General features: G+C 45.5%; 1 protein-coding gene across 17 annotated transcripts in view; it reads left to right on the top strand.

The window, feature by feature from the left end:
- The window catches only part of TENM2 (teneurin transmembrane protein 2), a 1,202,741-nt gene that overhangs the window by 1,081,642 nt on the left and 107,337 nt on the right, over positions 1-13,762 (top strand). For all 17 annotated transcript variants that reach the window (XM_078066825.1, XM_078066824.1, XM_078066823.1 and 14 more), the window contains one exon: positions 11,301-11,447. In XM_078066825.1, coding sequence (XP_077922951.1) covers positions 11,301-11,447 — 147 coding nt within the window. The remainder of the gene's footprint in view (positions 1-11,300; positions 11,448-13,762) is intronic.

A 13,762-nucleotide genomic window follows, 5' to 3' on the forward strand; every position in this document is an offset into this window, starting at 1 on the left:
AACAGGATAAGTTCATGACTCGGGGTTACGTGGGTCACAAGGATGGGAAGGAGTGAATGACAGAAGGTGCTGGATTAATGAACAAGGGCGGGGCTGCCAGGAGACGCCATTTCAGCCAGAGGAGAGAAAAGAGGGTGAAGAAGCAAAGGAGAGATTGAAATGTTTTTATTGTCTCTGTACTGGCAGAAAGTAACATAAAACAAGATAAAATACAGCTAGTGTATGAGGTCATCTGATACGTAGTGTTTTGAGACCAAGTCTTCAGAGGATTTGGAGGGATTTGTTGGTAAGGAAGTCTTGACAAATTAATAAGTATAAACATATGTATATATTTATACACAGAGGTAGATAATTGATGGGTGGATGGATAGATGATGGATAGATGGAGGATAGATAGATAGATTCATAGATGCATAGATAGAGCTTTTCAAGTGTGTTTGAGTGCCACAATTCAGATGGGCCAAGCTGAACTATAGGGATAAACAGAATGCAGAGGGATTAAAAGTCCAGGAGTAATAACCTGGGAGGGTGTTTGGGGCTGGCCCAAGGAAACTCTATTGCCAAGAAGAACTAGATGAAGCTGGCAGGCTCGATGCAGACTCTTGGTGTAAAGTCACGACATCAAGAAGGTCAGGGTGGTCCTTTGCTGGAGCTGTTCCATGTTCCATTATCAGCCCTAAACCTGGGGGTAGAGCCTGGGTGACCCCGCAGTTCTCTGCACTCCTCCACCCATGTACCCTTTCCCTTCACTTCTATCATGTTGCCTTTAATATGGAAAAGCAACATAGAGGGAAGGGCAGAATCACCACAAAATCCAGCCTTTTCAACCTTGGTTATTTGCCAATTCCCAAATGAGCCTGGTCTACACTTGCACCTCACATGCCTCTTATGATTTAGGGGGACTTCTTTAGGTAACATGTCACATTCATTATGTGCTGATCTTACTCATGGAACTCTCAGGAAATTACCTCATTTTTCTCATTTCCATTTCAGTCTTTGGAGGGCATCTTCCTGGGGTCTTCGCCACACTGACGATACTGATCCTGTCTTCAGCTATAGCATACAATCCCTCCTCCTCACCAAGTGCAAATCAAAGAATCCCCCAGGCTGCATAGACCCTTCTGCTACCATTTGACGTTATTTTAAACAACAATAATAGCTGTCAGTTCTGAAACGTTTACTATGTGCATTTACTTACAATTTACACGTCTTGCATATGACTAGATGCATTTGCATATATTTATACATCATGCTAAGCGTGTGACAGGTATTTTCTCTTTTAAACCCCAACAACCCCTGGAATAGGTACTTTTATTGCCCTGGTTTTACAGATGAAGAAAGTAAGGAAAAAGGAGTTTATCATTTTTGCCCATGATTGTGCAGCCAAGGGGTAGAGCCAGCATTTGAACCCAGGCAGCCTGGATTCCCAGCCCACTGCTTTCACATTCCAAGTTCTGCCCCATGGCTACTGAGCTGACCCGGTACTTTGGATTGAGGTAGTATGGGCCGGTATGTGTTGGAGGGCCCAACATGCTCAAACAGGTGACTCAGCATAAAAGTCTGTGCCCTCCCCCTTGCCCTTGGAGACCTTGACCTCCATCCCCACCCTATACCTCTATGGTTACCAATGAAAAGAGCCCAGTGCTCACTCCCTATCCTCAATGATGACCAGTTATCCCAGGTTGCCTGGGACTGAGAAGTTTCCCGGGACTCGGGACTTTCAATGCTAAAACCTAAGATAATTTCAGGCAAACAAGGACAGTTGGTCACTCTAGCTGAGAGGAGAGGCCAAGGAGCCTGTCTGTCTCATGCCCAGTCCTGGCTCCGCCACTCACCAACTCTGCAACTTTGGCCAAGTCACTTAACTTCTCTGTGCCTCTATTTCCTCACCTGTGAAATAGGAATAATAATAATAGTACCTACACTATAAGATGGTTGCGACAAGGAAAGGAGCTAATGCCTGAAGGCGCATGAAAGAGTGCCCAGCAAACAGACACGTCTACACGAGGGTTTGCTGTTACTGTTCTCATTGTATTAAAAGCATCCTAAAATCCAGAATTTAAAACCCATAGTCTTGAGGTAGGTTCCTGGCCCAGCTCTTTTAACATCTATTAGGAACAAACATTTAGTGATTTCCTTACATTTCCGAAAGTTGTGCTGCGAACAGCAACAACAACAAAATATATGGCGATTTATCACTGGCCTGATTTTACACTAGTTAAAAGAAAGCCGTCAGCCCTGCAGTAAGTAACGAGTCCGTGCCCACAGGCCTCCTAGATGTTATTTGTATTTTTATGACCCTCCTGTGGCTATAAGGATGCTCAGTGGGTGTAGAAATTGGATGGTTAAAAATAACAAATAAGAAATCAAAGTCGCGCTTTGTCCCTATTTCCATACCGGCTAGGTACCACATTCATTATTCGCTGGACAGCTGTGGGAATAAGCAACACAATGTACAACAACTTGATGATCTTCCAGGAACCATATTAAACCATTGGACTTTCTTATTATTGTCATCCCTGCCTTTGTGTGACCCTTGTCCCCCTCTTAATCTACCAACGTGCTCTCTTCTACCTCGCTGGGTGCTCTATTCTGTCTCTTTCAGTCAGGAGGTATCAGCTTCTTCCAAGTTGAAGGGCACGGACCTACTCCAGTACTCCTCGACAGCCGCTGTCATCGGCTTGGTTTTGGACCCTGTGCTGCAACCAGCTGTTTCTTTTGCTTGGGGACGTGCCATCCATCCAGGGGCTTGGGGTACGCGCGGCGGGAAGCTTTTACTTTTACCTGGCTGCTGAATCAAGGGCACAGTGAAGCAGCAGGAATGCCACACACGCGGTTTATGTATGCATTCGTTCAGCAAATATCGTTAATGCTAGGCGCTGGGGTGAGCACTGGGAAAACAGCCATACACCACAGAGTCGGAGTCTTTGCCCTCAGGAGGCGCAGAGGCTCCCAGGATGATGGGTGTTAAACCGCTGGTTCTCAATCTCAGCCGCACACAGGAATCATTTGGGGGGGGGCAGGGGGAGGCGCTCAAAAAATAAAAATACTGATGCCTGAGTCTCCTCCTCGGAGATTTTTATTTAATTGGGGTGCAGCCTAGCGTCAGGATTTTTCAGAACTCTCGGACAATTCTGTTCTAATGTGCAGCCAGGTTGAGACCCACTGCTTGAAACAAAGGATGAATTAGAACGGAGGCGGGGAGCGCTGGAGGAGGAGGAGTGGGTGGTACCATGCCATCACTACTGGGGAGCAGCCCTGGGCTGGAAGTCAAAAAGCCTTCTGAGCAAGTATTGGCTAATCCCAGCATGAATGGCTTTAGCCCGAGTGTGGGGCGTGTTGTTTAGGGACAGGGGTTGGCAAAAGTCCAAAAGGAAGATCCAGGCTCCGTTCTAGAACCCAGCGAGGCAGGGTGGCTGAAGTTCAGCGAGCAGAGCCTCAAGTGACATGATCTAAGAGGGAGAAGTGGGCAGGGCCAGATAATGCAGATAATGCGTTCCAGGCCCTTTTAGGGGTTCAGGACTTAATCCTAAAGTAGTGGTTCTCACACAGAGCAGACATCTGAATCCCCCAGAGATCTGGTCAAAATGCAGATTTCCAGGCCCCGCCCCCAGAGGTTCTGATTCCTCGGTCTCCGATGGAGCCCAAGAATGTGGCTTTCTAACAAGTTCCCAGGTGACTTTGATGCTGCTGGTCCCAGGACCACACACTTTGAGAAGCACTGTTCCTATCTAAATCAAGGGAGAAGCCCCCGGTGGATTTTCAGCAGGTTTCAGCATGGTACGAGTTGGTGTTTGCCTTAGCACCATGGTGCGATTTTCCCACCACTGGCCCACTACATCCTTCTGTGGTAGTTGAAGTGGAATAAAGAAAGGGGATGTTCCAGAGGAAGTCCCCCCAAGGGAAGCACAGGCTTGTGTGAGAGCCTGGTTCTACTGGGTGATAATGATTCAGTCATGAATTCAATAAGTAATTGACATGAGCCCCCCCACCCACCCAAGAAGAGCTATCTCCAGTTACTGTCGCCTAAACTCTGTTTCCTTCCCCCCGTGATCTTCTACTGTTTTGAAAAAAACAAATGTGTTAATAAGAACTTAAAGCATCGAAACAGTAAAAAATAAGATATGTCTCTTTTTTTTTTTTTTAAGTTCACCATTTTCTCTGAGGCCAAGGCTAAGCCTACTGCCTTCCTTTTCCTGGGCAGACAGAGATGATGCTGATCAGTGAGAATCCAGGTGCATCCAGGAAACGTGTAGCATAGAGAGCTGGATCCAAATTTATATCACTTCATGGAGGCTCTGCTGCTTCTGTCGCTGCTAGGGTGGAGGGGTGTGATTTCTGCCTTAGGAGCAAAAGACAAGCAGTGGACCATGGAAAGGATCACTGGCCTTCCCAGTCATCCCTACCCAGCATCCCCCATACGCTTCCCTATGCAAACCCTTTAAGACATACAGAGACTGTTGAAACCGAGAAAAACATCTGCCTCTGGATTTTCTGTGTCTTCTCTAACAAAGGAGGGGCAGCCATTCAAGCACAGGTTCATGGCTGAGTTTCCATGCCAATTTGTACCTAGAAACAGAGTCCCTACACAGCTCCCTCCTCCTCGCCCAGGTGAGCAAGAGGGACAAGCCCTTCCATTTGCTTCTTTGGCAGCCAGCTTCTAAAATTAGTTGGAGCTTTCCCCAGAGTGTCTTGAAGCACCAAATTAATTTTCTGAGTGTCTGCCGCTGCTGTTTAGTATAAATGGCCACCGAACCCCTAGTGATCCCCCGTCCCCAGCACCTCAGCTGTCTTCAATTCTGAAGAGTTCTGGAATGCAATGAAAGAACTCTATTCCCTATTTCCAGTATGTATCTGCTTCTCAATTCCAACACTGCACAGCTCTCACTCAGAAAACAGGGATATTTAAAAGAGTTGGGAGAGAGGGGTTCACTAATTAAGTTAACATGCAAAAGTACAATTCTGCCCAAGAGAAGAAGCCACCATTTATTCTAACTTCAACTCTCCTGCCCCTCAGAATTGCCCTTAGCATCAGTGGGTTTCTCCTCACTTACACAGACCAACTTGGCATTGCTAGGCTCTTGGATGGTGGTCATAGGGGGAGTAAGGATTTCCTAGGATGTGATGCAGTCATACACTGAAGATACCAGAGTTGTGTTTTTTTGGTTTTTTGTTTTTAACTTGAAAGACAATAGGCTTGTGGGTTTTTTTCCTGATCTGGAGGTGAGACAAAGAGAAATAGCCTGCATTTAAGACTGCCCCAGGGCAAAGCCTACCACTAATTATAATGTTCGTAATAGCAACTGTATCAACACAAACTACAAGAGCTACTACCTATTGAACATTCACAACATACCAAGTTCTATGCTCAAATCTTTACCTTTATCATTTCATTAACCCTTCTGGAACCTGTATAAAATATCATCATCTCTGTTAAGTTGTTCATTCAACAAACATTTTACTGAGTGCCTGTGTATGCCGGCTGTTTTTCTAGACACTGAAGATATTTCAATGAATGGAGAGACAAAAATCCCAGCCTTCCTGCAGGTTATATTCCATTGGGAAGGACAGTAAATAAGATTAATTTGTAAGATAAATAATTGTACAGACAGGGGGAAGAGGTTACACTACCAGCTCAAGGTCACACAGACAACAAGGGGCAAATCTAGATTTTAATCCCAGAATTACCTGACCCCAAACCAGGGTAAGGTTTTCGCCTTGATTCAGAAGACTTTCCACAAGGGTTTATTCTAGGATGCAGTAGCTCTCCTAGTAGTCTCTGAAGCCAAGCAGGGATGTCTCCCTTCTCCAGCTTTCTTTGTCATCGTCTGCATTTATATGTAGTCTGTTTAGTGTTTTCACTTGCATTTCTATCTGGGTGGGGCGTTTTCCGCTGTGCTTTTCCAAAGTGTGCTCGATGTTGAATGTTAAAATCCTACTTCTCTTCCCATACCCCTTATACACTACATACCCCTTATACACGATTAGTCACTTATTTCTACCTCTAAATTGCAGCACATGGCAGAACATTCCTTGATTCTTTTTTAGAAAAGCCTTTTATGGTAATTATAGCTTTCTTCAAGCGCATTTATGCTCCCCTTTTTACCATGCTTTAGACATTATTTTCCTCATGCCTGATTTTTGGTAAGGCAAAAAGTCTGCCGACCTGGTAACTGTGTCATTGGAGTGTTTGTTGTTGTTTGGTTTTTGGCTTTTTTACTGTTTGGAATTTTATGTGTAGAAAGTCTTGGAGATGATCAAATTTCCACTCTGCCAAAGATGTTGGAGATTCTGAGTTCAGTCAGAAGTCATTCATTCCTTTCCCTATTTATTGAATAGTAGCAATCCAAGAGTAAACAAGATTGACATGGCACCTGCCCTGACAGATTTACTTCATAACAGGAGTACCCAGGGCAGCTGTTCAGTTGTACACTGCACAATTCTAGGGGCACCATTCAAATTATAGTTGATTATGTGCACATTTATTATAATAATTTTCTAGCAGGTGACAGTAAAGTGGCTTAAGGAATGGCTGCTACATGGCCTAGCAAGTATCGAGGAGATGCTAGACAGTTGCGATACACTGTACTGGATAGGGTAGGCTAAGATAGGGTGGGGTATGCTAGGGTAGGCTAAGATAGGGTGGGGTAGGCTAGGGTAGGGTAGGCTAGGATAGGATAGGTGAGGCTAGGATAGAATAGGGCATGATAGGGTAAGGTAGGATAGGGTAGGGCAGGATAGGGTAAGGTAGGATAGGGTAGGGTAGAATGGGATAGAATAAAGGCACCATGACAGGTGTAGTTAGCCTGGATCTGAGAGCTTTGGAAAGGCTTCCTGGAGATGACTTCTGAGTGGGGATCTAAAGGATGCGTTGATGTTAGGCAGATGAGGAAAGTGAAAAGGAAAGACTGAACAGCTTTGATCTGGCCAAAGCCTAAAGTGGTATTGAGGTGGGCTAACATGAGAACCAGTTCATATAAGGTCTTGTAAGCCAGGTTAAAGACTTCAGGCTCTCCCCTGGGGCCAATGGAAAGCTGTGGAAGTATTTTGAGCAGTGTCTTGAACAGAGAGAAATGGATGATGCCTAAAGACTGGAGGCAGGGAGGCCAGTTAGGAGGCTTTCACAAGAGTCCAGAGCAAGGATGAGGAGGCTTGAGTTAATGCAGTGGCACTGTGGATGGGAGCAGAGGGCAGATTCCAGAGATATTTAGGAGGAAGGACAGGTAGGATTTCTTATCATTAAGAGAAAAATCAGGCAGGAATTGTTTGTTGACTAAATACAAGAGGTGGTGGAGGGCAGGGGAGGGTATTAAAAATGACTCCAAGTTTTTAGTCTTGGGCATTAAAGTACATCGAGGTGCCATTCCTTGAACAAGGGATCAGAGTTTGGGGGAGAAGGGGTAAAGAGGTTAAATTCTCTTGAGTTTGAGATGCTTGCTAGCAAACAGATGAAGATGTTGAGATGCAAATTGGAGTCCAGGTCTAGACATCAGAGGGCTGGAGATGAAGATTCAGGAGTCATCAGAATATAAGGGTGTGTTTGGGTTGGGTTTTTTCAATCCCAAATTTCTGTTTCAGGTCTAATTTTTGTCAAGGCAAAAAGCCTGCCTACCTAGTAACTGTGTTGATGGATTTTTTTTTTTTTTTTTAGTGGTTGAAATTCTGTGTGTAGAAGTCTTAGAAATTATACCATTTCCATCCTGCCAAAGGTATTGGAAGTCTGATAGAACCAGCCCAAGACATCGCTGCTGCCCTTGAAAGTTCTCTTTTGATCTTTGAGAAAGAGGCCCCACTATCTTCTCATGCCTCTCAGGAGAGTTTATAGATAAGGCAGGCTGAAATGATCTAGCACAACCTGAATGAACATTCATTCAAGCATCTACAATGTGTGCCTGACACAAGGCCAGGCTCTGCGATCCAACAACAAACAAGGAACTCCCAGGTTTCATGGAGTGTGGGGTCTAAGGCAAGATTTCTCAGTCTTGGCACTGTTGACATTTGGGGTTGTATCGTTGTTGTGGGGACTGTCCTGTGCGCTGTGGGATGTTGAGCTGTACCCCTGACCTCTTTGCAGTAGATGGCAGTAGCATCCTCCCCAAGTTGTGATCATCAAAAATGTCTCCAGACCTTGCCAAATGTCCCCTAGAAGAAGAAAAGGGAAATAACTAGCCTCAATTGAGAATCCCTAGGCTAGGGTCATGGTAGAACGTGAAGGCTCCAGAGAGCCAGCTGTCTAGCTGTGCAAAGAATCAAAAGCTGTGCCTTATCACATTCTGTATCAGTGATCCCAGAGATGGACACTCAAGGAAATCAGCAGTGCTAGCCTGAAATCCAGAAGACTCCATGTAGGAGACTTCTTGGATCCCCAAGGATGAGCCCATCAGCCCAATCCAACTTCAGTTAAAGGATCCTCTCCAGAGAAAGTTGCCACCTGACGCCCATTTGCCCTCCAGACTAATTACTTCCTACATTCTGTTTTTCCTTAAGCAGAAGCTGGCTTTGCACTTTACAAACACAACAAGTCACCTCCTCAGAAGGCCACCAGCAGAACGAACTTGTGCTGGGGGTAGCTTGGGGTTGCCTAGCAACACCACGCACCTGCCAAGGCTACTTTCTTTGTCTTCAAGCTAAAAGCAAAGTCCTGTCCATTAATTCCCAGCTACCCCGAAACTTCTCAGAGATTTGCCAGCTTCCTACTGTTCATGTTTTCATCTTCCCCATATGATGTGGAGAAAACCTGCTACTGTGGTCTGTTTATCTCACTTCAGTTGGTTGAGGGGGGAGAAAAAAAATCAAGAGAGAAAGAGGGGGTAGAAAAAGCTTCATTTCAATCTAAGCGCACAGATATTTTGAGTACGTATCTCTGACTGACATGCTAGTGTTTTTGCAAATTTAAATTTTATGTAGTAGACGTGGCTTTCCTACACAATGAGGTTTCTGTTGAGACTTTGGGCGTGATTTTAGTCAAACATGAGTCCTCAAAGTGGCTAAATAACAAAGCACATGTAATAGATGGGATGCTGAGCAAATGTTGCTAGGTCTATCATTTAGTGTATTCTGTGTGATCCATCCAACCAAAACTCTTCTGGTAGAAATTGTAAAGCTGGAGGTGGCTGGAGGTTGGAGATAGACTCCTTTCCTTGAGAACCTCTGAAATCTCCCTTGGGCTTTTCCTACTGAGTTTCATTTTGCTCCTGTAGAAATGTTTATGGTATTTCTCTGAAACTGGGAATGGCTTCTGCTCCCTGAACACTCTCACAGTATGAACAAGGGGGATGGCACTGGTTCTCCAGGCAGGGCCCCCGGGGTGGGGGGGTGGGGGCGTGGGGCAGGGGGGGTGTCACCTCCTTGGTAAGGAAAGGAATGGAAATGTGAATCTGGGCTCTGTAAGGATAGGTGTGAATACCAGCAAGTCTTTCTTGAGGTATGCAAACACTTAGGCTTTGTTTGCATCTGGATTTAGTGCTGGGCTAAGAAAACAGGTTCTCTGGTAACAGTCTCCTGCTTTCTCCTCTCAAGACAGCTCAGCTTCCTTACAGAGACTTCCCCACAGAGAACTTCTCCTCTTTCGCTTACCCTCTTCTCTCAGGACCTAACCTGTACCACATTCTGGAAAGGATGGGGGGAACAAGCGTTCAAAAGTAAGATACCTTAAATAGGTACATTTCAACTCACTTTCAGACCCTCCAGACCTTTCTTCCTAGGAGGAGTCCTTTAAATTGCCACCACTGCCACGTGCACAAATTAGGTTTATTGGCATTCTCATAATGGGTTTTTGAGAGAAGAGAGGAAAGATGGCAGGTGAAAGCCTCTGGAACACTGGAGGGAGAAGTAAGGGGAGAGGCACGCTTTGATTCAGAAGATTTGGGCCAGAATGGTTTCAAATCAATTACCTCCATCATTGCAAAGCTCTTCATGCCCCCACCACAGCCCAGTCCACCCTGCACTTTGTGTGGTTTAAAAAAAAAATACACCGCAAAAGCTGGAGATAGACATGGTGACAGAGGGGGAGACCGAATTATAGATGGATATTCGGGGAAGTTACTTCCTGGGGATAATGACATTAATGGTCATTTGGGGTCTATTTAAATGAAGTAAGAAAAACACCTACATTGCACAACTCTGTAAATTTGCTAGAAGCCACTGCATTGTGCACTTAAAACAGGTGAATTTTATGGTATGTAAATTATGGCTCAATAAAACTGGTAAAGGAAAAATGAGAACATATCCAGAAATTCTTGCCAGCAAGTAGGTTTTGTGAGGGTGGCGACATCCTACCAATTCTGTGCTGCTCTCTGCATCTTCTAGAGGGTGACAGAGGCTCTGCTGGGGAGGCTTTCCCACCCCACTTTAGTGCCCCACCCCCTGCCACCCTTTCTCGTCTTCCCACGCCCACGTTCCCTGGGCCCCAGCTCAGGTCAGAGGGTGGTAGCCACAGTTGTTTTAGGTGCTGGAGCAATTAGGGAATTAGACAGGCTGCTGATTTCATACTTCTCCCCACCCCAGAAAAAGAAGAAAGAAAGAAAAGGTTACCACAAAATAAGAATTACTCAAACGTCACCTCATTCCTCATGCACATACACATTTTTCTCTTTTCCCTGTTCACGGCACTGAGTACCTAATCCTTCCACGGCCCTCAGACTCGGCAGTATTTTTAAATCATGCCATAAATAGATTGAGTGATAAATAGCCAACATTTTAAAGTGCCCCTTAAAGCTAACTATTACAAAAATATGAAAATAGCCCAGCAGAACTATCCAGTTCCTTGTTATAAGAAGCTTGTGATAATCATATATAAATATATCCTTAAAATTCTGAATGATGGAGGGTACTTTGCCTCCGTCCTGGGTTGATAGGGAATTTCCTGTTTTCTGCAGAAGGTACTTGTAAAAAAAAAAAAAAAAAGAAAAAGAAAGAAACAGGAAAGAAAGAAAAGTTTGTGTTTTTTTTTTTGAGGTAGCCTCAATCTTGAGCTACTGGCTGGAAATTCCAGCCTACCTAGGCTTGTAAGTTCAGAGCTGGTTTAGTTTTCTGGAATATTCCCCACTCTGGGAAGGTTGCCTCAGACCCCTTCACACAGGTCAGTGTCACTGGGGACCCCCTGCATCCGGGACCCCACTGTGTCTTGCAACTGCATGTATTGCCTGCGTCCCCGACTCTTTGGAAGGCAGGCACGGGCCCCACTCTGAGGCTGGCCCGGTGGCTGCCCTGCGGCCTTGCTCCCCCTTTGCATGGCTCCCCCTGCTGCCCCAGCGCGGCCTCGCGCCCCTCCTTCTCATCCTCTCCGTTTCTCCAACCAGATGGCTGCCCCGATTTGTGCAACGGCAACGGGAGATGCACACTGGGTCAGAACAGTTGGCAGTGTGTCTGCCAGACCGGCTGGAGAGGGCCCGGATGCAACGTTGCCATGGAAACCTCCTGTGCTGATAACAAGGATAATGAGGGAGGTGAGCGAGCGTCTTCTCATTCCCAGCCCCTCCAGAGCAGGGCATTGTGTACACTTCCGTCGTGAGTCATTTTTCCTGAAAGACCTCCCTACACTACTGTCAAATGCTGTTGAAAATTTCTCTTGACGCAGATGCAGCGGAGGACGGGCCAGTGAGGGTTCCTGGAGGCAAGGGCTGGAGGCCCTGGGGCTCGGTGCTGGCCTAGGACTCTCAAGCACACACCGCCACAGACAGGTGGCGCGGCCCTAGCGCGGCCCCCGGGCGCCGGTTCCTGCCTGAGCCTCCGGGGCTGGGAGTTTCCAACGAATCGATGGTGATGACCACAGTATGGGGTTCACGCTGCCCTCAGACATCTCAGGCAGTCCCTTCATCCTTACGACCCTTAGAGATGTTACTTTACAAATGAGGGAACTGAGGCTTAGGCTAGAGTTAAGTAACTGTTTTAAGATAAGTCAACCACCAATAGTAAAATTGGAGCCCAAACCCAGCTCTGACTCCAAAGTCCACATTCCAACCAGTGGCCGGCAAACGACAGCCTGTTGGCCACATCCAGTCCACTGCCTGGTTTTATATGAGCTGAAAAATGGTTTTTACATTTCTAAAGTTTGGGGGTGTGGGGGGAATCTAAAGAACAACAATATTTCAAGGTATGTGCAAACTGTGTGGAATTCAAATTTTAGCGTTTTCTTATAAAGTTTTATTGGAACATAACAATGCCTGTTGGCTTATGTTTCACCCTCAAAGACAGCATTGAGGAGTTGGACAGAGACCACATGGCTGGTAAAGCCTAAAATATTTACTCTCTGACCCTTTATAGGAAATTTGCCAATCCCTGTTCTGAACCTCTGAACTGGATTTTCCTGTGTTATTCCCTGATGGAGTGCTAAGATTCTGGGGCTAAATGGGGTTGCGTTAGCATACGGGCTGTGTGATTTCCTAAGAATATGGAGCAGTGCTCCCTTAAGGTGTGTGACATTCTCCCACCAAAATTACCAACTGGTCAGAATTCCCTCAGAGCAGGTTGTTTCAGGGTGTAAGAGGATCCACGTGTCCAACTATTTGATTTAAGAAAAATGTGTCTAGTCCCACTCTGTCAATCCCTGTGCTCTGAGAATATCAGCTCCTGCCCTCACAGCCCCAGAGGGTCGGCTTAGGTAGTGTCCAGAAAGGGGCGCAATCCATCAGGGTGATGGATGAAAGTATTATTATATTTTTATTTTTCCTCATCCTCTTAATAGACACTTGCAATTCCCATAATCTATTATTGCTGTTATACTTGTACATAATGTGTAAATAACCAAATGTACATACAATGATAGGAGTACACCAATCAAAAAAAAGTTTATAGACCTGATGTAATTTACAGAGCTCCCATTCATTCATTTAGCTTCCTGAAACAGAGCCAAAATAGAAGCCACTTTAATTCATTTTTGAATGAAGTGAGCCATAACTGCATATATCCATACATTTTTTTTTTTTTTTCCAAGAGAGACAGTCAAAATCGCATTACTTCTCCTGATAAGGTTCCGTTTTTGCCTCTGGTCCCTGGTGATTTCACCTAGCAAAGTGGTTGCTTACAGATCAGCTCCCTTCCTCTTCCAGAAAGGAGCCGCTGTCCTGGCTCCCTTCCCCACTGCAGGTGTCAGCAGCTGAAAGAATAGCAAATGGCTGGAATGCTGCACACATAGGGGAGGGGGACTGACTCAGTCTCCCCAACACGCCCTGCATCATCTCCATTCCTCTCCACCAGTCCTATGGCTGATGGCAACTCCTTTCGGGAGAAAACCGATTTCCTGACATAGTAGAACTGGAAGAGGCACATGAGGTGCTCTTGGTCCAGGCCTGAGGACTGCACCGCAGGCACATAGGGCTCAGGGTCCCTCCTGGTGGGCAGAGGCAGAGCGTCAGGGAGGCAAGGCACAAAAGCAAATGAGGCAGTGATTATGCTAAAGACAATAATGGCCTTGTTATGGGAACTATTAAAGCGAACCTCCCAAGGAAGTAATTAGCCACCAGGAAAAAAAAAAAAAAGCTCTGCACAGTGTTTATAAAAAGAAACTCCCAGTTAATTCAGAGTTGCTTATGTCAGGTGAGAGAGGTAGACACCGATTGTCTCTCACCTGGTGTAAGCAATTCACAATTAACTGAGTTCTTTTTTTTTTTGGAGGAGATTCCTCAGTGCAGAGTATCCTTTTTATGGTTAATTACTTCCCTAGGAGGTGTGCTAAGCATTTTGCTGTTTATTGATAAATATTAAAGTTGCTCCTCATCAACTCCAGATCCAATCCTGCAGCACACTAATTATATCACTTTTT

This window comes from Halichoerus grypus, chromosome 2, assembly GCF_964656455.1.
Source record: "Halichoerus grypus chromosome 2, mHalGry1.hap1.1, whole genome shotgun sequence".
Classification (NCBI taxonomy): domain Eukaryota; kingdom Metazoa; phylum Chordata; class Mammalia; order Carnivora; family Phocidae; genus Halichoerus; species Halichoerus grypus.